General features: G+C 40.4%; 1 protein-coding gene across 2 annotated transcripts in view; it reads right to left on the reverse strand.

Annotated features, from left to right (window-relative positions):
- Positions 1-26235, reverse strand: part of itga11a (integrin, alpha 11a) — a 106607-nt gene that overhangs the window by 40193 nt on the left and 40179 nt on the right. For both annotated transcript variants that reach the window (XM_057849473.1, XM_057849464.1), the window contains exons 3-13: positions 16021-16133; positions 15543-15634; positions 14969-15083; positions 14770-14897; positions 14543-14691; positions 14311-14455; positions 13696-13861; positions 11632-11702; positions 10068-10212; positions 6858-7006; positions 5035-5178 (exon numbers count right to left, since the gene is read on the reverse strand). In XM_057849473.1, coding sequence (XP_057705456.1) covers positions 5035-5178; positions 6858-7006; positions 10068-10212; positions 11632-11702; positions 13696-13861; positions 14311-14455; positions 14543-14691; positions 14770-14897; positions 14969-15083; positions 15543-15634; positions 16021-16133 — 1417 coding nt within the window. The remainder of the gene's footprint in view (positions 1-5034; positions 5179-6857; positions 7007-10067; positions 10213-11631; positions 11703-13695; positions 13862-14310; positions 14456-14542; positions 14692-14769; positions 14898-14968; positions 15084-15542; positions 15635-16020; positions 16134-26235) is intronic.

Below are 26235 nucleotides of genomic sequence, written 5' to 3' on the forward strand. Positions count from 1 at the left end.
GCAATCAAGTAAGGAGTGGTAAACAAGGAATTTTATCTTAGGTACGTAAAAAATAATCTTAGTATTGCGATGGAATACCTATGACATGCATAGCCATAGAACACTTTTGTTTTCTATCAGTAGATTTTGGTACACGTCTCATAAAACATCAAACAGAACAACAGGAAATAAGACACATGGAAAAAGTCACATTAGACTTTGAAAAGCACTTATGTCAGCGTCTGTGGTTTACATGTCATTGGTGACATGAATTAAAGCTACTGATCGTAACGGGGATGAGGAATTACTTGGAGGCTCTCAGGGACTCGAAATGATGAAATGCCTAAAAATAACAATATTTTTCTAGGTTCTACATCACTCCCGACTCAACTTTTCCATAACAAAATAGGTCAACAACTTTTTGCGTCGACAAAATACAATGATTTCATTTTGGCTTTCTAGTGACTATATCAGGTTGGAATGTAGGAAGCAGAAGATTTAAACAGTTTCAAAATCTAGATAAAATTTGCTGACTTAACAAAGGGACTGTTAAACCCCGGGAGATAAAAACAGTCGGTTATGACTCTCAGTCCAAGGTCATATGGAATATACCCAAGTTTATGGAAGTAATTAAATGACTGGAAAATGTTTCAAAGAAAGCATTCTGACTGAATGGAGAAAATGCAACTCTACCAGTAGTCATGCATATCATTGCTCTACTTGGCTTTTCCTTTAACTTCATAATAAAATTTAGAGCAGACGAAACATGAGATGACCATTTTTTCAGTTGCATAAATGCGAATGGATTTGATTTAGAGGGAGTTTTTTCCTTTCCAGCTACCTGATGAGAATGCCGCCAGCAGAGCGAAAGGTATATTCTGAGTTGGTTTAGGCATTGGTTAAGTCCAGGATGGTCAAACCCAGTTAAAAATGTAACAAATACAAGTGTTGAAACTTAATACAATGATATTTTTGAGCGTCTACCAAATTCAACATAATTATTCTTTGGAATGGTCACAAATTCTTCCTGCTGAATGACTTCAACATCACAGGGACACTACAGTCAAAGTCCCAGATTTTTCCATATTTATGATAAGAATACAAGTACAGTGGTACCTCTATATAAGAAGTTAACTTGCTCCAGGACCTTGTTTGCTAGTCGAAATGGTTGTATGTTGAGCAGGATTTTCCCATAAGAATACATTATAATTCCATTAATTCGTTCCAAAGCCCGAAAACCTACACTAAATCCTTCATAAATACTGCTGGTACATTACAAATAGCAATGATACATTGCTAAACAAATAAATTATAAATAGAAATCATAATAATAATATAATAATAATATTAATTCCTGCAATAACGTAACGAATCGGTGGTGGATGTGTTTCGCGTGCTGTACCTGAAAGCACCACGTGGCTGACGTGACAGTGAGATAGAGTGCGGTAGTGATTTTACTTTTTCTTTTTTTTTTTTTTTTTTTTTAAACCTGTCCTGTTCAGCTGTTTGACACAGAGAATGGAAGTCTAAGTGCCCGGATTCTGAACAGTTTTAATGTTTCACATTGAGAGTCTGACATACTCCCATTGTGATCATTCAAAATACCTTTTTATTATGACAAAGCAGCGAACAGGAAGGGATTATGGGGGGACAGAAGAAAAGAAATACAAGAGAAGAAGGAAAAGAAACACATACACAAACAACAACTAGAAATACATTGAACATCTAAACTAGTTACTAATATGCTGGTGCTATCGTCAGCGAGATGTATTTCCGGTTTACACCATGTGGGGGCCTATTGGCCAGTGAAAGAGGAGAATGGGGGTGGGGGTGTCTATAAGCTAAGTGATTGAAAGGGGTAGAGTGTACACAAATCAGTTCTGTGATCTAGAACCCAGTAATCGTGTGAATCTCTTATGAGTGTAAGCCCGTTGGCGACCAACCCTACGCCGCCGCATCGCCAATCCCGGCACCGGGACCCCCAACCAGAGCATGCCCTACCACATCCAGCAGCACGCAGGCCCCACCGGGTGCGCGATAGCCACGCAGACGGGCGGAGAAGCCGCGCGGGCGCCAACCCAGGGCCACGGCCCCCACCCAGCCAGCCCGGGGAGGGAGGGCGGGCGCGGGGGCGGGGGGCCATGCGCAGCCCATCCCTCCTCCCGCAGCCCAGCAAAGGAGCCATCGTCCCCCCCCCCGGGACCCAGGGTGGTCCCCCGGGCCACCCGCGCACCCATCAACCGGCCTTCAGGGATGGCAGGAGGGGACGCATCACCAACCCCACGCCTACACCCACCCCCACCCGCCCACCCGGGCCACGAGCCACAGCCGCAGCCCCCCCAACCGGCACGACACGCCACGGGACCCCCAGCGGCCCACCAAGCCCCAGGCAAGGCAGGGTCCCCCGCCGGTGCAGGCGACACCCCGCCGATACACCGGCGCCCAGCCAGCGACCCGTGACGGAGCGCAGGGCGGATGCCCAGCCAGAGAAGAGAGGGGAAGGCGGAGGCAGGAGAACGCCCAGGAACTGCCACGGGGCGATGCAAGATCGGAGACCCGACCCCCCCAACCTACTCCCGAGGCCGGCAGCCGAGGCAGAGGGGAGGCCACACCCCAGGTGCCACGCCATATAGAAAAAGTGTGGGACCCACCTACCACCCTATTACTGTGGCTGCCAGGCTCCCGACTGGCAGCCATCACCCAGCACCGTGATGGGGGTGTGAGGGGAGGGTAGTGCAATGTATGCATTAAAATAGGAGAGCTTGGCTTGGGGCAGTGGGACCGCAGCATGGAGCTTCTGCCCAGCCGCCCGTCCCACCGCCCTTTGCCAGAGCCCTCCTGTGGTGTGTGGTGCATTTAAAAAAGGTGCAGAGATGGCGGGGCCTGTGGTGAGGAGGCAGCCGTGAGGTGCCCCCACCCCCAACAGGTCCCAACCATCCCACAACCTTGGTGTGTGGTGCATTAAAAACAGGGGGGAGCCGGGCCGGGACTGTAAAGCCCCGTCCCAACTCTCCCCGGAGAAATGTATGAGCATGTAAGTGCCAGGGTGAAAAATATTTACAGTGCCGAAATGAGAAGTGTGTGAGTTAAGAGGCAGGCTCCCACGGGCGTGGCCCCGTCCACCAGAACCACCGGCCGCAGGGCGGAAGAGGCGTCAGGGCCCCGATCAATCTCCGCCCCAGACCACCCACGGCGCCTCCGCGACCGCCCACCCCCCTCCCACCCACCGAGCACCCACCCCGCACTCCGAGCAGGCGCCACACCAAGCGCCGGCGACCAGGGGAGGTCCACCCCACCGGCAAGGGACAGCAAGCCTCACCCAAGGCCCCGCGGGCCCCAAGAGGCCCCGCCAACGACCCCGCCGGCCGGGGGGCAGCAGCGGCCACCGCGGCCCAGGGAGGCGGACAGGGCCGGAAGCAGACCAAGGGGACGGAAGCGCGCCCCCCACAACCCACCCCCGGGCCATGAGGGGCGCGCGGCATGACACCAGAGGGCACCTCCCCGGCACCCGGTACAGGGAGACACGGCTCCGGGCGGGCGGACCTGGGAGGGAACCATGGCTGCCGCATGCACCCCCCGGCCCCCACCCCAACTCCACCCCACCCCACCCCGGCCGATTTTACTTTTTCTTTTAATGTCCTGTTGTTATTGCTCAACTGCGGCCGACAGTAGGCGTTTTGTGTTGCGAAGCTGGCGATTTCTTTGGCGATGTTACCATAATAATTGTCACCTTAACTTATAAAGACTGGCGAACGGAGGTTGGCGCACGCCACGCTTATATTTTTCTGTCATTTCCATCTTCATTTCAATGGGAAGCGTCACCTTTTTCCTTTTTATACCACCTGCACTAAGCTTCTTCGAACCCATGCTGATTTCTCTCACAAGAAAAAACACCGTGTGTCTGTTTTGCGGGAAAACAAAGAAACTGCGGCGCTGTCATAAATCGTCATATTTCGAGCATGTTGTCTGATATGGAAACAAATGGCGAGTCAAATTTTACGTCGGATGTTGAAAAGAACGTGTGTAGAAGTGATGTATGTCGAGGTATCGCTGTATTTCTAGCCAGTGGTGTCAATCTTACTTTAAAAAAGGTACTGTAATTAGTTACAATTACAAATTAAGCCTCTCAAAAAGTAATTGAGTTAGTAACTCAGTTACCTCATTGTGAAAGTAATTAGTTACTCAGCAAAGTAACTGACCTTCATTTTCATGTTCTACATTTTATTACATTTAAAAAAAAAAAAATCTCCTGTATAAGTGTGTAATAGTATACACCCCCCCCCCCCCCCCCAGCCAATCTGGGGGGGGGGGGGGTTGTACTTTCACATTCTCAGTAACGGTAACATTGCAAAGATGGGAAAAGTAATTCATTATATAACTTACTACTCAAAAAAATAATGCTGTAAAAAACGCTGTTATACTCTAACACCGTTATTGACAACACTGCTTCTGGCATGTAAATCAAATTGGTAGACCAAGCAGCTGATTGCCCATAAGGTTTGGCATGACCGCGTACCACACATATAAAAACTTACTGAATTGCAAATTAACTGCCATATGGATATCTGTTTCTCTGTTCATGTGTAGTCTGTTCGGTTACATGTGGTTTGTCTATACCATATAGTGCCCCTTGCCGTTTATTTTTCCAATGAGCATGACAGACCTGGAATACCGGAAAATTTCCTTCAACTACAGAAAGTTCTCGCCTGAAATGATTAGTCGGGAACAGGTTTAGAAGGGACAAAATACTTTCCTGCTGACTTCACTCTACAGAACTATTAAAGTCGCTACGCTGGCGTGTCAAGTTTTTCCTTTTTGATCCCTGTATTTGATCTGGTCAAAGTCATGGGGCAAATGTCTGCCTTCTCTGCAAAGCTGGAAGGCAACAATCTGTTTCTTTGTGTGGGTACTGGGCACCTTTACTGAGGTGTGTGTGGAAATTACAGGAGACATCTGGAGTTTGAACAGGTGTTGATGCAATTTACTGCAACAGTTTACTTGGCCTCTACTAGAGTAATGTCAGTATAGTATGTGGTCGGTCTCTGTTAAACTTACCAGCTCTGTCACTCTGTAGATGTATACTTTCCCTTTCTCCATGCCTCCACTGAAGAACATTGGTGCCGCCACCAAAAGGTTATCAGTAACACCATCTCCATCAATATCAAGTGGTGCAATCTCACTGCCATAATAGGAGCCAATCTGTAAGCATAACACGTTTTAAAAATAAGATTTCATGCTATAGATCATTCTGTTCAGATGTGCAGTATTTTCATATTTCAAACTAATAGGCGGGCCATTTATGTTTGGCTACGCTGTTGTCTGATTATCTAAGTTGGCTGCCTGTTCCTCAATATTCCTAGCAAATGTGAATTTGTGTTTTCTGAATTTAACTGTTCTGACATATTTGTCAATGTTCCGACTAAGAGAGCCTTACTGGAACAGTCACTGCATGGAACACAATCTATCTCGCTTAAGATTAGAAACATCTGCCACTAAGGGGGAAAAAAAATCAGAAGAGACGAGGAATTGAAAAGGCTGCATCCAAAACTAACTGTTGTTTATGATGAGCTGTTGCTGCCAAGGTAAAATGTAAACTGCCACAGGAAAGCTGAAGGCTCATGGTCACAGGCCAGTTTCCAGCGGTGAGCGTAGTTATCATAAAGGCATTGCCACATTATCTTTGAAATTAACTGGGGCTGGTTTTGTTATACTGATGAGTATATTTGTGTAATAATTTCATAATTTCCAACAATCAACTGTACAATCAACATCGGATTAAACAACGTTAAGCATTTCAGACACCCGATATGTTAAAAATATCAATCTGGCATGTTATAATATCTGATCCAATCTCAGTGTAAATTTATTTTATACATTCCATAACTAGAAAAGTGTCATGATGGGCGGATGGAACCATATATATTCCTGGATGTTCATGTTTTGATAAATTGTCATTTGTTGGTTGTTTTACATTTTCTGTCGACTATAGAAATTGACGTACAGAAGCGCCATAGTTTTTACAGTTGGCAAGTTTCCCAGAAAGAAAGATCCTTTTGGATTAAGCGCCTAATAACAGAAGTGTTTTAAAATGGATCATTCTGTCGACAGATACATGCTTTACACTCACAGTGTGTTTATTCACACATTTATATTCAAGTTGAAAATTTGAGGAAATGCCAAGAGTAAACAATTTAATCGATCAGTGTATAAGTGTGACTTAGCTATTTCCATCAAGAGGCAACATTTTATCACCTGTTTAATTCATCCCTATTTCCAATTACCATGATTTGCAATACGCAGCTTTGTGTTAAGCTTAATAAAAATGTCATTTAGGGATTTTTTTACTTACAAATTTTCCACCAAAATTATCTTTAAACTTAAATTGTTTTTATTATTTACCTTGCTCCACAAAGAAGAAAATGCAGACATACAGTACAAGTCAAAGGGATGTACACACCTTGTCATTCGTGCTTTTTTTTTTGTTTTCATGACTCTTTAGAACACGTATGGAATTATGTACTGAGCAATAAAAAGGTGAAATAACTAAAAACATGTAGGCCTATAATATTCTAATATCTTTAAAGTAGCCACCCTTTTCTCTGATGACTTTTTTTGCACAATCTTGCCATTCTTTTGATGAGCTTCAAGAGGGAGTCACCTAAAATGTTTTTGGGCTTTACAGGTATGCCTTTACAGGGTTGATTAGTGGAATTTATTGCTTTATCAATGGGGTTGGAACCTTCATTTGTGTTGCATTGAATAAGGTGTGTCCAAAATTTCAGTGATCCAACTTTTGAATCAATTTCTATAGTATACTTGGAATAGTACAACATTTAGGCTTTATTCTTATTACATGGTTCTGTGTAAAACACAAGTACCTGCTGGCCTTTGAGGGAATGGAGGATAGTGAGATTTCCAGGGGTCTTCAAAGTGAAAATGATCACTTTGCCAGTATGGTTAAAGCGTGGTGCTCCAGCAACAAGTAGACGCCCGTTTTTGGCTGATACCACTGATGTCACTGTATAACCTGATCAAAGAATACAAAACAAAAATCTACTGTAAGGCAACTTCTTCAAGTTCAATAGCTTCGAAATATAGTTTGGATTAGGTAGTTTAGTTAGTTAGTTTTGAGGCTTAATTTAATAAAAGTTTATAGTCATCGCACTGTAGCAGAGCTGAAACTTGATGAATACTGTCTTTTGAGGCATTTTATTTTGTATATTCCCTTAGAAAATTCCACTTGATCAACATGTACTTTTCCACCTACATAATACCCCTTGTCTAGAATTTTACTTCCACCTCATATTATGACTCAAAATGCTTTAGCTGGCAGCCTGCTGGATAAGCTTAGTCAAACAAACCGCTGATGGTAAAAACACAAGTTTTGTGGTGGAGGAGATAGATGATGCTAGATGGGATGGAAAAGACTGAGTGTTGGGGCACTGGGGTTCATAATTAAGAGACCCTACATAAAAAGGGTTTTCATAAAACGGGGCTTTATATTTGGTGTGTAGTTTTAAAAAATTAACCAAATTGGATTCTTTATTATACTGAAAATTATAATTATAATTATACATATATAATTATATTCGGGGTGGGAATTTGTGGTGAATTCCACTCTTGAGTGCATTAATGAGAGAGAGAGAGAGAGAGAGAGAGAGAGAGAGAGAGAGAGAGAGAGAGAGAGAGAGAGAGAGAGAGAGAGAGAGAGAGCTCAAATAAAAAATGATTTTGGACTTTGTTGGCACGTTGAAGTGAGGTGATGACCACTAATGCGCCTGGTTGTTCGGCGTCAACCATTATTGAATTTTCTCCAGTTAAATGTGGAGAAGACAGAGGTGATCATTTTTGGGCCAAAAAAGGAAAGGTCAAAGATAAGCAGCCAACTTAGTACAATGTCACTTACAGCTACAAATCAAGTCAGAAACCTTGGCGTAATTATTGACTCAGACCTAAAATTTGATAGCCATCTAAAGTCCGTCACTAAATCCGCTTATTACCACCTAAAAAATATAACCAGAATTAAGGGGCTTCTGACTCAACAAGACATGGAAAAACTTATGCATGCATTCATTTTCAGCAGATTGGACTACTGCAACGGTATATTTACAGGTCTTGATAAAAAATCAGTCAGGAAGCTGCAGCTAGTACAGAATGCTGCAGCCAGAGTCCTCACAAATACAAGGAAGCTGGACCACATTACACCGGTTTTGAAATCGCTACACTGGCTTCCAGTGAGTCAAAGGATAGACTATAAAATACTACTGCTCGTCTACAAAACACTTAATGGCCTTGGACCAAAATACATGCTTGACTTGTTAGATTCCTATGAAACATCTAGACCCCTAAAGTCGTCTGGAACGGGTCTTCTGCATGTTCCAAGAACAAGAACCAAGCAGGGTGAGGCAGCATTCAGTTATTATGCTCCTCACCTCTGGAACAAGTTACCCGAACGTCTGAAGTATGCTCAAACTGTTAGCTCCTTTAAATCAGGGCTAAAAACGCTTTTGTTTGGCACTGCATATCCATAACTGTCTATATATTTAGACCTACCTGCCTTCTATTCCTCTTGTGCTAATCTCCATTGCTGATTTCAATGATTATTAGTAGTAGTAGTTTTTGCTTTATTTTTATTTCTGTTTTATTTTTATTTATTTATTTTTATTCTGTGATTAAATGCGATCATTTGTCTTGGTTTTTACGTTGTGTTGATTTAAATGTGATTTTTATGGTCTTCATGTGATGTAAAGCACTTTGAATTGCCTTGTGTTGAATTGTGCTATATAAATAAATTTGCCTTGCCTTGCCTTGCCTTGTCATTTTCGGGCATTTTTCAATAGAAATACATGCTCCATCAAAGACATCCACTCTTGTGGATGCCCGAGATGCATCGTCTTGGCCACGCTCACGCAGAGGATCGGTGTCAAATCCCAGTTCTCGGACAGAACGCAACTTTGGGTTTTTAGCTCAAAATGTGGCATTTTGAGTAGGCACTTAAAAAGTGACGTCATAATCCTGGTCGCTTGCTGCACCCCTGATGACATCAGCAATTTTCCAGGTTCGTTAAGCAGAGTTCGGAAAAAAATGATAATACGGAGGCAAGCTCTACTGAATTCTGCAGGAAACTGCGTCATATTGGAAAGAACCTTCTTTTCCATCATGTTTTTACATTGGTCGGTTTCTGTTAAATTTCAGCAAAGTTCTCTACACATGTATGGTTCACACTCCTCAAAAGTACCCCGTTCCCACTCAGGCATCCTTGATTTGCATCTAAGCACATTTTTTAACTTCTAAACTACTTTGTTGTTCAGTTTCAGGCCAAAATTCGACTGGTATCTCTGTTTGGTATGATTCCTATCCTATCATTTTTATCTGATTTTTCTTTCAAGTTTCTAGCAACACAAGAATGTGTCAAAGAGGGTTAAATTTCAAATTAGTTGTAAGCGCTTGGCAAGCACTTTACTGCTACCACAGCTCATGTGGTAATGCAAAAACATTAAAGTAAACAATGAGATTCTCAAAGCTGCATCGCAACATAGCTCTGATCTTAATCTCTAGTCTATATTGTTACTATAACAATTTATGTATTTTTCTGATGCTCATGGAGTTGAAGGCTCAGTTGTTGTGCTCACGGTACACCAGTAATCAATGATATAAACATAAAATTAGCAACTTCAATCAAATACACACTCCAGAAAGTAAATAAGCATATCCCGAAACTACATCACTTAATTCGTCAATGACATATTAATTTGAGTCCCTTAATTTTTTTTTATACATATACCGGATGGACCATCAAACAGAAAGAAAAAAAGAAACTACATGCAACAGAAACGTGGTTTTACCGAAGACTCCTGAGAATCAGCTGTAAAGAAAGAAGAACAAATTCAAGCATTCTCGAAGAACTAAACATCAAGTGACAGCTTCTACCAGCAATAATTGCAAAGAAAATGTCTTACTTTGGACACATACGTAGGAACAGAATGTGCAGCATCACGAGAGCCATAATTCAAGGAAAGGTAGAGGGTCGACGGATAGAGAGATAGAGATACTGGCCTATGTTAATTCATCATTTTGGAGGGACTCACCCAAGTAGGCACCATGGTTTTTGAGCTTTTCTGGAAACTCCTGCATGTAGGAGGTTTTTGGAGGGACCACTTTCCCTTGCCGTGTTTCTTTAAGCACTGCCCCATTCCAATCATAAGCGCCGACAGCACCCACCAGAGTTCCATCCTAGAGAGGATACGTTATATTTTATTTCAAATTTGGACTGCAAGATTGAAAACTTACCTACTCACTGCAATGTACACCCATACTAGGTATAATTTGATTCTTGTGTGAAAATTGAATGTTAGGAATTGAATCAAAACCATTTCATTTTGTAACGATTCATTTTGCTTTTTAACTGAGCCAAATAAGGCTTTAAAACTGTTAGGCACTTGTATTCTATGTTGATAATATCCTGATTTAAATAATACATTATAGTCTTAGTTTCTTTTTTCTCTTTAAACATATAGTATTGATACTATATTAATTATGTTTGACTTAAAATTATGATTATATGATTTTACCGGGTCATGTGAACCTTACCACTTTTTTTCTTTTTTAACTAACCTAAAAAACATTTTTATTCATTGGCTTTTAGCAGCATGTGTCGTGTCTGAATATTTTGTTTGCTTGTTTTACTGTTTAAATTTTGTTTTGTCTTTAAATTACATTATAATGCATTGTCTTATGTTTAACTATTTACAGTATGTACAGCACCTGTGTGGTTAAAGTACTTTACGCAACTTAACTCAATTTTACTTGAACAATGAAAAAAAACATTGTCTGCATCATATCCATCTATATTAATTTTCTTGGAAAATTCTTCCCAGAATACACCTTTCATACAACACACAGCATTTTACTACTCTAGATTTAAGCACACTAAACAAACAACAGCTGGATAAACAATAAATGCTGATGTATAAACTGTCTGGCAGTATATGACATAAGCAGCTTGCAGTCTCCGAAAAACATCTGGGCCTTCAGGACATTCTTCCTCTTTTAAACCCCAACATTCCTTCCAATAAGTTATCCTATTTTCACCCCTCAGGTTGACTGCCGTGGAGCATCTATGGAATCTGGCCTTGTGGGAGCAATTTCCAAACTTTTCTGTCTATTTTCAACCTAAGTAGGATAAATGGATTTGTTTCTTGAAAAATCACACTGCGAAGGGAAACTTCAAAGACATTGACAATCCGTTGAGTTAATATTCATACAGTCTATTTCACCTATTTTACTGTATCACCCATTTAGAATTGCAGATGGAATTGTAAAACAAACATTAATACCAAACAAAACTGCAGCAAAACTGACTAAAAATGTCTGGACTTCAAGTGATATGTCTCCCTTGAGAGAAGCAGTGTTTTATTTCCCATCCCTGCATGGCTGAAGTGGGGGGGTTGGGGGAAATCAGCATTTTCTGCCAGGAGCCCCTAAATCAAGATCACCTAGACCTTTAGGTCCCTCTGGCAGTGCTGAAGGGGGAGTGAAAAGTGATAAATCGTGGCTTATGAAGAGGCGTTTTGCAATAAAAATTGAGACAACGTGTTGTTCCATATGATGACAGATCATTCCAGACAATGCGGTAGCATAAGTGCAACTCACCTCGACATTGTGAGCTGAGAATCCAGCTTGAGACATCTGGAGACCAAACGCTGTTCCATTTTTACTGGTTCCTGTGTAAACAAATAAGTCTTCAAGGCCTTTGAAGCAAGGAAAGTTAATCTGTCATATCTGAGTCATGGAGAGGGACGCCATCGGAATTGCATAATGTGTATGTGCGTCTTCATATCTATAATGTTTTATACATACTAGCTCAATAATAATTGAGAAAGATAATGCTGGGCTTCCTTAATCAAGCGTATGGGGCTAAAGTGAGTTATCACACACAGGACCCTAACATCTGCTTGTGTTGGATGCAAATAATGGCCACAATGAAATACAGTATTGTATATAAAAGGCGCTCTATCCCCCCCCCCCACCCCCCATAAATAAATAAATAATAGTAATAATGCTCCATTTTAATTAACATTGTCAGGTGAAATGAGGCATTAATTTATACTGTAATTAAGTTTCAATCTAAGAAAATCACTCATTTTACTCATACAGTACATGTCCAGTTCCTTTTAAGTAGGTCAGTTTAGTTACATAACCTTTTGGAATACTACATTTTAAGGCCCATGTCCACATGCGTCTGTCTGATGCCATGACGACACTTTGTTCGCATTAAAAGGAAGTACAGTGGTACCTCTACATGCGAAGTTATTTCGTTCCAGGACCTTAGTTGTTAGACGAAATGGTGGTATGTCGAGCAGGATTTTCCCATGAATGTACATTATAATTCCATTAATACGCTCCACAGCCCAAAAATCTACACTAAATCCTTAATAAATACTGCTGGTACTGCTGTATTACAAATGGCAATTACACATAGCAAAACACATAAATTGTTAATAAAACTGGAATAATAAAATAATAATAATTCCTGTAATCATGTGACGAATCTGGTTCTAATGTGGCGGACATTTTTTGCTGTACCTGAACGCACCACGTGGCTCACGTGACGGTGAGATAGAGATTGCGGTTCTACTTTACTTTCGTTTAATGATTTGTTCTTGCCGTCAACTGTAGCAGACAGTAGACGTGTTGTGTTGCACAAGTTCTGAAATAAATCGCAGTTCTCGGTTTGCGGGGACCTCGCCCCCGGCGCGGCCGGCGATCAGGGCGGACCGGGGCTTCTTCCCTGGTGGCTTTCGGGCTGGCTCTCCGGCGGTTAGAAGCCATGCAGCTTCTTCCCCAGTGGCTGTCGGGCTGGTTCCCCACCACAGCCGGCTGCCGGGAGCCGGCTCTCACCTTCGTTGCGCTTCGGGGTTCCGTTGCTGGGAGGACCCTGCGGATAAGTGCCACCTTTTTCCCTCAACCACCTGCAGTAAGCTTCTTGGAACTTGTGTTGATTTCTCTCACAAGAAAATCCGTCGTGCACCCGTCTGCGGCGCTGTCCTGTTGTCGTATTTCGAGCATGTCGCCGGATGTAGAAACAAATGGCGAGTCAAATTTTATGTCGGATGTCGAAAAATCGTGTGTCGAAGCGATCGCATGTAAAGGTACCACTGTAGATTATTTCAGGGTCTTCACAAAATTTGCCACACTTGGTCAAATTGGCCCAATTAGAAGATTCATTTTTCGTTTTGAATAAGGGCGTGGCTGCACAGCTCAGTAACGCCTCCTTTTTTGTAGGACACTCTTCAATAAGGTTTTTTTCACCTAGGTGTGTGAATAAATTTCTCACCTCAGGATAAACAAAAACATCTCTGTCAGCCAGGCCCACAACACATAATAGGTTCCAGACAAAAAAAAAGGGGGGACAATCTGCCAACACCCTAAACTCCGTGCCGTCTGAGTTGCACCAAAGTGAGAGGGCCTGTTCAGTCCTGCTTGTAGGCCGATTTTATAATTAGGTTTCTAGCATAATTACATCACAACTATTGGGGGTTTTCTTTCCTTGTTGTTCAAAATGTAAGAAAGCATAATCTCCTGTTTCATAAGAAAATTAAATGACAGTACCATGAACTGAATATGACAGTGTCATTACATCAAACAATCACATATTTTTCCAGCCCTGAAGAAAAAAAAAAGATGTCTGAATAAGTAAAGGATTAGTAGGCAAACCTTCTAAACTGAAAATACGTTCGCCAAGAGCATCCACAATGTCCTTCAGCGCCGACTCATCTGTCACATTAAAAAAGTGTTTGTCGTCTGGGTCGCTAGCAATGTATTTAATCTCATTTAGGAACGCCTCAGGGTTAATTCTTCTCCTGTTGTAGTAGCCAAGAACCTTTTAAGACACAAGCAAAGTTAAACACTGTGTAAAAAGAATTAATAACATGCTGTGCTGTGACACAAATTAGTTTAGGAAGTCTCAGATAATAATGTTTTTATAATTATTTTCTCTCATGCATTCCAAGTAGTTTATGATCATTAGCTCAAAGGCAGCGTGATTGTAATTAACAATGAGCAAGATGCAGTATAGAAACAAACGACGTATTATGTGGTCTGCACAAGATCATTTACACCTTTGATTGCACTTCCACTCCGCAGCATTTGGAGTTGATTGTTTTTTGCTGCACAGTTAACATGAGCGTCCTACATGAACTGATGAGGTCATTCCTGTTAACATGCCATTACCGCTTTAAAGCCGCACTGGAAAACTCAGTAGCCACTAGAAAAGAAGCCTCATAAAATAGCAGCCCAAACTCAGGTGAATAAAAGGTTTAACAGACTTACGGCAATGGCGTAGCGGGTGATCCCATCCTTCTCACTTTCTTCTATGGCTGGTTGGAGGTCAGCACTATCATGCGATTCTCCGTCAGTTATCACGATCATCACTTTCTTGGCCCCACGTCGACCTCCTTGTTTGAAAGCTTCAGATCTGTGATAGCACCATCATTGCCCAAATGATTATCCAAAAAGATCGTGGAGTAATCTATTGGCAGTTACACATTATGCCGGTAGGTACCGTGCAGTGTTGATGCCAAGAGCCGTGTTAGTCTCTTCTCCGCCCCGCTGATCGATACTGCGGGCTCTCTTTACAACTTCCTCAACAGATTTAAAATCATTGAGTTTGAACTCGTGCACGACTTTCTCACCATACTGTACAACTCCAACCTGGACAAAGAGACACAGTAAGACAATTACTATAGCTCCACTTAAACAACACATTCTGGAAATAAGAAAAGGGACCACCTGAATTTGACCTGGTCCAATATAGAACTTCTGAAGTATGTTGATGAGAAAAGCTTGGACTTCATACCAAGGGTAGATGGAGTTTGAGCCATCCAGAACGATCACTATGTCCATATAGGTCTCACATCCTAGAAAAAAATAAATCAATAAATAAATTGGATATGGAAAAATGTTGGCCTAAGATGCGTTTGAAGCTTACTCTGAAAAGCTGGTGCAATTGTTCTGGAGAACTTGAAGCTCGCGTTGACTCTGGAACATATACCAGTGCTGTAGTATGAGCTGCCACACTCATAGGACCAAAGTGGGCCACAGGCCTGAAACATCAAAGAAAGATTAAAATTGTTATCAGAAATGGATTATTGCCCTGCTTTAAGAAGGAGAAGATACACATTTTGGATGTTTTTGTAACATGCTTGCTTCACGTCAAAATATTTTTGAGAGAAATTACATTTGTCTGAATCTGAACTGAATCTGAATGGGAATGTTTTGATGGTGGTGATGGAGCTACAATTTTAGGCAAAGAAAGAAACTGTTCAACAAGCACCAATACAAGCAAACTTGTCTTAAATCAATAACAGGAGTTTATTCATCTATTTCTTAATCCATTATTTATACTGTGTCCTGATGAGGGTTGCGGTGAGCTGGATCCTGGGCCAGGAGCTTGGTCAGCATGCAACAGTGCAATTTAGAGATGCCAAAAACATGGATCATGAATATTATATGAACATCGGCAAACTCAGTAAATCTTGAATTTTTCGAGGAAAAACACTCACCACAAAACTGTTGTCTTTAGGATTGGTTGTCAGTGTCATTCCCAATCTCATCTTGTCTTTACGCTCAGATACATTGGTCAAAGATATCCTTCCTTGATGGAAAACGAGAGATGATTCCAGCTGCTCTTTTACAATCAAACAAATCATACTGTACATGCGAGAGTATTTTCACTTGTTTGGATTTGCGGGGCCTCTTTGGCCACACGCAGACTAATGACAGTCAGATTTAGTTGACAAAGCTGCATATGTCGAATTAACAAGCCACACAAGTGAAACTTGTGTGAATTTGCATGCTATGCGGTGACATTAGTGGTACAAAACACATGGACATGTAAAGAACCCATAAAACAGTTAGATGAGGAATGACTAGTTTGGTACCCATGTCTGTCTCACACATGCCACCATGTTTAATGATACACGTGCAGGCAATCCTGCAATTTATGTGCACTGTGTTGTATCTTAGTGATATTGACTTTACCTAGGTTCAGCTTTGTGCAACCATTTCCATTGGTTCGTTTGGTCAGTGAACATTTATATACGTCCCCTGTCTGGTATGCGCCGTTCATTTCATATGGTGCCCCAACCAATAACCTGCAAAAAATAAGTCGCCATTATAAGAATTATACAGGACAATAAGTGTGTCCTTTCTCATATGAGAGCAACCAAAACACTGCCAGTTTTGCTAATGATGCAGGATTTTCTAAGGGCCATTTTAATGAATGTCAAGCAATGATGCACTAAACTAGAGGCACTCTATAGGTAGACTGTATGCTTTATACCTTTATTTTCACCTGTATAAAGCATGTTAATACAGACCAGAGCATTGAACACACTCTCTAAAATGATACTGTATATTTTTTCAATAGTTGTGTGTGACCAGCGTGCAATCAAAAGTGCTCCCGAAATTTAAATCATGCATCTCTCTTCTTTTTTTTTTTTTTTTTGTGTGTGTGTGTGTCTTTTTTAATGCAATCTTAGACCTGTGTCAAATAATGCTACTTTTATGAAACAAAGAGGATAAAATGAAATAGTTATAGTCCTTGAAGAGCTGGAATGCTTGCAATTTCTCCACTTTGACCTCAGTGTTAAAATTTGGATGTGATTTCTCAGAGAGGAAGCAAAAGTGAACATTTTCTCACAGTATTGTCCAGTCACATTGGGCTTTGAATGTACAAATAGTACCACATTACAAGGCATGATGTATATTCCTTATGTGCCTGCCATTCCACTTTATTCAGGATGCTGTCTCACTATACAGTATGTAATATCGCTCACTGCCTTTACGTTCTCAGTTTTAAATTTTAATAGTACCAGATTACACATTGCAAAATGCTCATCCATTCGCCCTAGCACTGCGATGGCTATCTTATTATACACATTAGGATCCCCGTGTCCAAACTGTTCAATAATTCAATACTTTTCTGTGTAATAAATGTGACTTTAATAGTCCAGCTCCTTGCTAAAGAAAAGAAACCTGTGACACTTTAAGGTCATCCCGAAATGTAATCAGAAAGCTGGATATACCTGATGTTGAGATACCTATTTGGTTGATTATACATTCTCTCAAGTTAAACACCGCTGCATCTCATATATACTGTACTTTGCTTGTTGTTTGCCTTAGCTCACGATAATCCACTTCTCCAACCAGTTTTATTCTGTATGCTGAAGAAGAAAGAAGAAGTAGAAGAAGCTGCAGATGTTTCATAAATGATTTGCATAAATATGTTGGTAAAATAGCAATCTGTTTTTATACACATGTACAAATTACACTTACAAGCACACACATTGACAAGTTCACGGGGTGTCGCCAGCTTGCTTCCCCAATTCCCTATTAGGGCAAGACACCCATCTGTTGCTAGGACCATCGCTAATAAAAACAAAGGGGATTCAGAGGTCTAGGTTTCGAACGATCTTGGAAACTGTATTGTGTAGTCTAGTATTGCATTGTATAGTTCCTTCCTGTTCTCCTTGCAAGTTACACAAAAAGTTGAATGCCTTCGCTCCTCATGTTGTGTAGTGTTTATAAATGTCGTCCTAAAGATTTGTATTTGAAGTTGACACCTGACTTCTTGGAAGGAGTGGATTTTAGCATAAAGAGAACCTGACACTTCAAGGCTTATAGGCTCTAATAAGCCACAATTGTTCTATTTTACTAAAATATTTTATTAGAAACACATAAAATATTGCCATTGATTTAAAAATCTATAATATTTAGTACCTATGGAAGGTGCCATGTTTTATGCGCGCAATGGACGCTGGGGTTGATGACGTGGTTGGGCTGGACTGGAAGAATAGATGTGTTAGCTAGCAAGCGAAGCTAGTATGACGACTGGCATAATTTTGTCACATTCTGCTGTTGGTCAGATTGTTTTGTTACAGAGCTGTGGGATGAGTCCCTGACGTCGTACCTGCATCCAATTCCAGCTCATCAGCAGTGTCTTTAAACCGATCCTAGGCAGGTTGCCGAGATATTGACTTGCTTGCATTTGACAGTTTGTATATCCCTTCATTGCTAATTGCAGCATTGCCTTGGTTTTTTTTCATTTGTCTGCCTCTCACCGATTATTTTATTTGATTTTTTTAATTGATCCCGACCAACAGTCACGGACCCTTTACGTGATAAAGTGTCTGTGTTTTCAATCAAATTCGCGGACTGTAAGTTTTGTTGGTTTTCATCTGAGGACTTCAGTTACTGATTGCAGCTAATAGATCAATAAACAATACACATACTATCGATTATCGATGTAGAAAAGATAACATGGTGTTTGTGGTGTTACTTAATATTTGGTCACATGCAGGGACAATACGGAGTCCGCAGCTGTCACTGTCAGTAGACAAACACTACCGGTATTCTGCAATTCCTTCATACGTGGCGAAATGTCCAACACATGCTCACGACGAGTACTTACTATTTGTGTTTTTATTGAGTCTTTGATTACATTTTCATTGCCTCAAAATTACCTTTTGCATGTGTTTCCCTCTCATACTTTTAAGCATTCTGTTTTCTTGTGTTAGCTTTAAAGCAGATTGTTGATCTGTTGACCACATTAGTCATGTAGCCTATTTAAACCACCCTTGTTTGATATTACTAGGTTTAAGTATTTTCTTAAGGTATCTTCAGTACGTTCTGCCCGTATGCATCTAAACAAAAAAAGCTGAAAGCACCCGGTAGTACGTTGGTTGTTAAATTCATCTCTTGTAGCCCGTTTCGCCGGTCTAGCACATTTTCGCAGAACACCGGTTGTTTTGTCCTACTCTTGTTCCCGTCTTTCCTGTTTGTTTTGCTTTTGTTGCTCGTTTTGTAAAATATCGACAGTCCTGTCATGCTTATTAATGTTCTTATCAAATTAAAAGGGCTGAACAGATGACATGTTTATGTTGCTAGAGTCATACTTTGGAAGCCCGGCAGCTTAGCCTTGGGATGTCACCGTCTAGTGATATCAACAACAATGGCGACCTACTAGTTACTAATTATTAATTATTACTATATAAAAACAAAAACATCAAGAGGGGTTTCAATACCGAATTATTTTGACTCATACTAACGTTTACCTTTTAGGAACTACATGTCTTTCTATCCGTGGTTCCCTTTAAGTAGTTAAAACTCAAGCCATTTTTATTGAAGTGCACTTTCTCATAGGACCTATTATAAAATTGATTGCAACATTTAAGCCTAAACACTTTCTGAACTTTACTTGTTAGCATGTTAGCATTCACTATATCCCAGTCAGGTTTAAAAATTCAGGGTTGTTAGCATGCTATAATATAGTATGCCCATTCTAGGGCCCAACATTAAAGGAGAGCTACAGCTCAAGCTCAGTTCCCCAGTGTTCTTTCCCAAATGCCTGGTTATGATTTAGCAACAGATTGGTGGCTTATGTCAAATGTTAATTAGTAGGCTAAGTAGGCTAAGCAGTTCTCTACTGCGTTTAAAAGTGTTACTATAAATCTGTTTCTGTAAAGAATAGTGACATACAATTTTGTTTACTAGTTGCTGTTATTGTGATCGTATGGGAGGAAAAAAAGTATTGAGCCTTGAATCCTTGAAATGGCCCTCGATAATGCTTACCTACTGTTTAAAACAAAGCCTTAGTAAATGTTTTATTTATATATTTATTATCTAAAAAAAAAATATACATTTTTAAAAGTAGGTGAACGCATGGTTATAGACAACCACCTGGCACAGTACTGTACGTTTAAGGTGTCCTTTAAAAATGCTAGAGCAGTGTTTATCAACCACTGTGCCGCAAAATAATTAGGTGAAAGTTTACCTAATGATTTAGGTGAAAGTGGATGATTTTCCGTAGCACACCAGACACTAAGCCACAGCACAGTAGTGTGATGCGGGACAGCAGTAGTGTGCCATGGGTTCCGCGGCATAGTGGTTGAAAAACACTGCACTAGAGGACCTTCCTCTCACATGACGGAGTCATTTTCTTATGAGCCGGTCTCTCACTTGACTTCACTTTGGGTCTCCCGAGTGGGGTAAAATTGGTCTCATAAATGTCAGTAAAAAGGTTTTTAATAAATAAATAAAGCAATCCTGTAGCTTCTGTAGTATTTGTTTTCGGACCAGTTTTAATCAAGTTCAGACTATATATGTGCCAATGTAATCAGTAAGGTTTGTAGTTTGTATGCATCTATTATTGTAGTTGTTTCCAAAATGGTAATGTTGCTATGCCACAGCATATAAAATCTCTTGTTAGAAATGTTAAAATTTATTGTGCCAACAAAACACAACACAAACCACTGAAAACCATGTTTTCTTATTTTGATCTGATTTAAAAAAAAAAAAAAAAAATTGGGGGGGGATAACTCAAAACATGTTTCTACTCAACAAACTAGTAAAACTGTGAGTGAGAGGGGAAAGCACGTTTTATGCTTCATCGTTATTGTATATTTATTATCGTGGCTGTAGTTCGTAGTGGTGCAGAACTGTACGGCATCATAATGAGGATTGTTTCTAAAATATTGGAAATACCAGAAAAATTGCAGAATGTTTGATAAAGTTATTGTATTGTATTGTATTATACAGGCGTTGATGTGTCTTGTTAGTATTTAATGCATTTCTGACATTTTTTATGGACAGCATTAATTTATATTGTTAATTCAGTTATCATTTTTTAACTACATGTATTTTATATTCCCGGAAATACTTCACAATCTTATGATTAAATATTGTTAAGACGAATGTGAAGAACGACAAAGAGAATCACAGGAAAAGCACTGTCGTACTCAAAAAGAAACATATTTGACTTTACTGTAAAAGCAGACCATCATGATCAGCTGTCTGTGGGCTTTTGTGCAGGAGAAGATTTAGAAAATATCATGCAGGTATATTTTTTGTGAAACACAAAAGCCTTTTTGTGTGATCACTTAAAACAAACATTTTTGTAAAATAGGACTAACAAGGAACCCTATTGTGGTGCAAGATGCGTGTGCTAATGGTTCTCGTAACTAAATTGTGTGAAGATTTTTTTTCCCTGGCAGAAACACCAAGGGCAAGCAAGTTGTCAGTGTTCCCAACTCCCCAGTAAGGAAAGTAGCTATTGGCTGTCCTAAAAGTCATTAAAAGTGGCTATATGATGCCATCACCTAATTTGCATAATTTGCCATTTGCGTGTAATTGAATGGACGTGGTCGGAGAAAGGAATAACACTGTGGGAAAAGCAAAAAGTGAGTAAAAAAAACACCAGTAAAAAGTCGATAGATTTGTTGCTCAGATCCCATGTTAAGAAAGACCAGAAATGTAACTAGTTTTCCTTTGTCCAGATGCAGGTCATTGGGCCCCCCCTTTAGAAATAAGACATGCAAGGGACCAAAGATTGGGTTTCATTCATACGCTTTTCAGCTTCCATCATAAGGTTATTTCAGGGTTTTGGGATAGGAGCATCAGAGGGAAAGTCAAATCCAATGAAAACTATGTTTTTAGCAGACCATCTCTATACCTGCAGCAGGGTACTAAAAGGTGTATGGCAATTTAGAATTGAAGTGGACGTTAGAACGTCTCCCTTGGGGAGCCCTGTGAGCATGCTGCAGGAGTATGAACTTACTGCGCTCCCTGATAACGGCTGTTGACTGAATTGCTGCCAATGGGCTCTTAGCATATTTAATTCCTAATGCCATTTTTACAAGACTTACAAACTAACTATCCGTACCGAACCATGTAAAACCTCGTACCATGACCCGAGCAGAAATTTAGACAATGCTATTAAGGTGTTTCCTTCTTTCACATACTTCCAGATGACAGTTTAGTTCCTTTAGCCTTCCAAACGTTGCACTTTTTTGTTGTCAATGGGCTGATAAACAATCCAGTTTGGTGATGGAATATGAGTTTGGTATTGCAGTAATTTTCTAAGAATATTTCCAGTTATTCAAGTACAACAATTACTAAGTATATGTACATTATAAAATGTTTTTGGCACTCGTGTCAAAGACCATGTGAAGTTAGAAGTGTCAAGTCTATAAAGAAGCATGGAAAAAGATCAGTTTGAAGTCTATAAAGAAGCATGAAATAAGATCAGTTTTAATTAAACGCAGGTTTCTTCACACTGCAGTAAAGTTTCCCATTCTGTTTATTTATTTATTTACTTAATAAACAGACGTCGTCATTTACAGTACAAACTGCATACAATCAGCATTGAGTTAATTAAATGCAGCTGGGAAATCCGTGGATGCTTAAATTTATGTGCACGCTGCACTGCAACACATCAATATTCATGCATCTCTTTATTTTGCTTTTTGGACAAAAATGATGGATATTTATAAATTGTCAAACTTGGACGGAAACTCAAGAATGAGAATGCAGCGGTGGGAGAAAACAGAGACTGGAAAAGTGTGTGCAGCTACAATCCCATCGGACTTGACGTCACTTTAGTCTGTGCAAAGAGCCCATAAATCCAATCATTCCATAAGGGTTGCACTCTGATAAAAAGCAACACCTCCAGATTGGAGGCCATGGTCCTCACAAAGAACAAAAGTAAATTGACCGAAATGAGATTTTCTTCAAGTGGAGGAGTCAAAGTATCTTGGGGTCTTGTGTTTATGAGTGAGGGGAAAAAAGGAAGACAGACAGATTCGTGCAGCATCAACAGTGAGGCAAAAGATGAGGCCTTCAGAAATGTGTTGTGAACAAAAAGAACAAAATCACAGATACAAGAAATTGCAAAGAAATCCTCCTCATGATTAGACTGTCTGGGCTGCTCCTGAGAGATAAGGTGAAAAGCTTGCTTTTGCAGAAGGGTATTAGAGTCTTTGCTCTTCTGCATGAATCAGATGAGGTGTCACATGCCTCCTTGGTGAGGTGTTACATATATGTTCCATCAGGAGGATGGTCTGCGAATGCTTAGAATCCACGGAAGAGCTGGTTGAAGTGTCTGAGAGTCAAGACAGTAAATTCTGGGCTTCCATGCTTGAACTAATGCCACCCACGATCAAACCTCAGATAAGAAGCGGAAAATGGATGATCAACAGTATTTTGCGGCCAGAGTAAAATGTGAGCAAGATAAACTTTATTTTGTACATCACACTCACACTCCAAATTTTATATGTGCTGACTCAGAAAGGCCATCTGGCTGTATGATTGAGTTATGAGTGACCCTAACTGAGCTGTAAGGCTTCAAAAATAAAAAAAAATTATGGTTCATAAGAATATTGATTTTTGCCATCAATACTGTATATTGTTCACTTTTCCTAAATGGAATTTCTTTTGGAATCTACAAGTATCCAAACCTGCTGGTGTATTGATATGTTATGTATGACAAAATTTTGACATAAGTACGAAGCCTATAAATTGTCTCTAATGGCTTCAGAATACGTACTAACCTTTATAGCAACACTGGGCTAGTTTAACATATTGTGGATTATTTAATGCAAGTGAGGTGCTTAAATAAAACATTCTAAGTCAATGATCAACATGTCAATAATTAGTTTATTTCACATTCCAAGGGAAGGCCAATATGTTGTGGTTTCGGTGCAGATTTACCATTAGTTCCAAACAAAGCTAAAAAGACTATAAACCTCAAGAGTAAAAGATTTTATGAGCTACTAGAAGTTTTTTCTGACACACGAGACTGCAACTGAGCAAAAGGTTAAGGGTCGGGTCCCCAACGAGGTGCCCCTGTACAACAGTAGAAAAATAAAACGAAAAGGTAGGAATGTACCCAGGTATATGTTTCAAGCAAGCCTTTTATCTTTTCAGATTCAAGCTCTTTTTAGTCAAGTATTTTGAAGCCTCTCGTTGAATCAACCTAGAGTCTCTGACAAAATGTTTCGGGCACAACAGTTCACTGAATGGAGCAGTAACAACAGTCTTGAGAGGGTGGCTTTGGTAGCAGCGTCAGTATTGTCGCAAACTTAGTGTTTGTTGGGTGTTACGTTTACAGAAAAAGCACATTAAGTCACTTACTCACATACGCACACAAATATGCATGCACACAGACACACACACAGCGAAAACCTCTCAGCATTTTGTCAGATTCAAGCCTTGAGGTTTGAGGTTGATTTTATTGGCAGCTGAAGCCTCTTGCATACAATGCTCTCTTTCATTTCAATATACAAACAAGCAAAGGCTATGCCTAGTCCAAGCTGTCTAAGGGTGAAAGAAGATTAATAACATGAGAAACAGTCAAATAAATCAGGAAAGGACAGAGAAAGAAGTATGATTGTATTTTTCATGAATATCTTTGCCATTCTTTTGGCATTTAGTCCAGAGTGTAATACAGTGTATCACACAAGTGAGTACACCCCTCACATTTCTGCAGATATTTAAGTATATTTTTTCATTGGACAACACTGACAAAATAACACTTTGACACAATGAAAAGTAGGGCGCAGCTTATATAATAGAGGTAATTTATTTTCCCCTCAAAATAACTCAAAATATAGCCATTAATGTCTAAACCCCTGGCAACAAAAGTGAGTACACCCCTTTGAAAAAACGTACATCCCTAAATGTCCAATTTGAGTACTGCTTGCCCCTTCAAAATGTCATGTGACTCGTTACAGGATTGCTGTCAGCATTGCTGTAGAGATTGAAGAGTTGGGGGGGTCAGCCTTTTAGTGCTCAGACCATACGTCGCGCTCTACATCAAATTGGTGTGCATGGCTGTCACCCCAGGAGGAAGCCCCTTCTGAAGATGGTACACAAGAAAGCCCGCCCGTCTCATCAGACCATAGGACATGGTTTCAGTAATCCATGTGCTTTGTTGACATGTCTTCAGCAAACTGCTTGCGGTCGGTTCAATATAAAACCGAGTACTGCTGCATCCTTATTGAGCAGCATTTGTTTTTCACTGCTGGATGGTGCCACTAATAGCAACCATTTTCCTTGTTGAATTGCCCAAGATTTGGACCTTATTTCCCTCGGTATTCTTGTGCAGCCATTGAGGTATGCTTTTGTAGCAAATATGTCTCTATTGATTTACTTTAAAGTATTATTGTATGGTCTCTGTCATTGTTGTATTTTATTTTCTAATAGTGTGTTCATAGTTCGACAGTGACAAATTGATAAATGTCAGTTCTAAGAAGGACTATGGCGTGATCTAATAGTGTGTTCACAGTTTGATGGTGACAAATTGATAAATATCAGTTCTAGGAAGAACTATGGCGTGATCAGTGTTACCAGGGGGATGTAATATCCTGCGTATCTACAATGGGGCAAATAAGTATTTAGTCAACCACCAATTGTGCAAGTTCTCCGACTTGAAAAGATTAGAGAGGCCTGTAATTGTCAACATGGGCAAACCTCAACCATGAGAGACAGAATGTGGAAAAAAAACTGAAAATCACATTGTTTGATTTTTAAAGAATTTATTTCCTAATTAGAGTTGAAAATAAGTATTTGGTCACCTAAAAACAAGCAAGATTTCTGGCTGTCAAAGAGGTCTAACTTCTTCTAACGAGGTCTAACAAGGCTCCACTCGTTATCTGTATTAATGGCACCTGTTTTAACTCATTATCGGTATAAAAGACACCTGTCCACAACCTCAGTCAGTCACACTCCAAACTCCACGATGGCCAAGACCAAAGAGCTGTCGAAGGACACCAGAAACAAAACTGTAGACCTGCACCAGGCTGGGAAAACTGAATCTGCAATAGGTAAAACGCTTGGTGTAAAGAAAATAACTGTGGGAGCAATAATTAGAAAATGGAAGACATACAAGACAACTGATAATCTCCCTTGATCTGGGGCTCCATGCAAGATCTCACCCCGTGGCGTCAAAATGATAAGAAGAACGGTGAGCAAAAATCCCAGAACCACACGGGCGGACCTAGTGAATGACCTACAGAGAGCTGGGACAACAGTAACAAAGGCTACTATCAGTAACACAATGCGCCGCCAGGGACTCAAATCCTCCACTGCCAGACATGTCCCCCTGCTGAAGAAAGTACACTTCCAGGCCCGTCTGCGTTTCGCTAGAGAGCATTTGGATGATCCAGAAGAGGACTGGGAGAATGTGTTATGGTCAGATGAAACCAAAATACAACTTTTTGGTAGAAACACAGGTTCTCATGTTTGGAGGAGAAAGAATACTGAATTGCATCTGAAGAACACCATACCCACTGTGAAGCATGGGGGTGGAAACATCATGCTTTGGGGCTGTTTTTCTGCAAAGGGACCAGGACAACTGATCTGTGTAAAGGAAAGAATGAATGGGGCCATGTATCGAGAGATTTTGAGTGAAAATCTCCT

Source organism: Corythoichthys intestinalis, chromosome 1, assembly GCF_030265065.1.
Source record: "Corythoichthys intestinalis isolate RoL2023-P3 chromosome 1, ASM3026506v1, whole genome shotgun sequence".
Lineage (NCBI taxonomy): Eukaryota > Metazoa > Chordata > Actinopteri > Syngnathiformes > Syngnathidae > Corythoichthys > Corythoichthys intestinalis.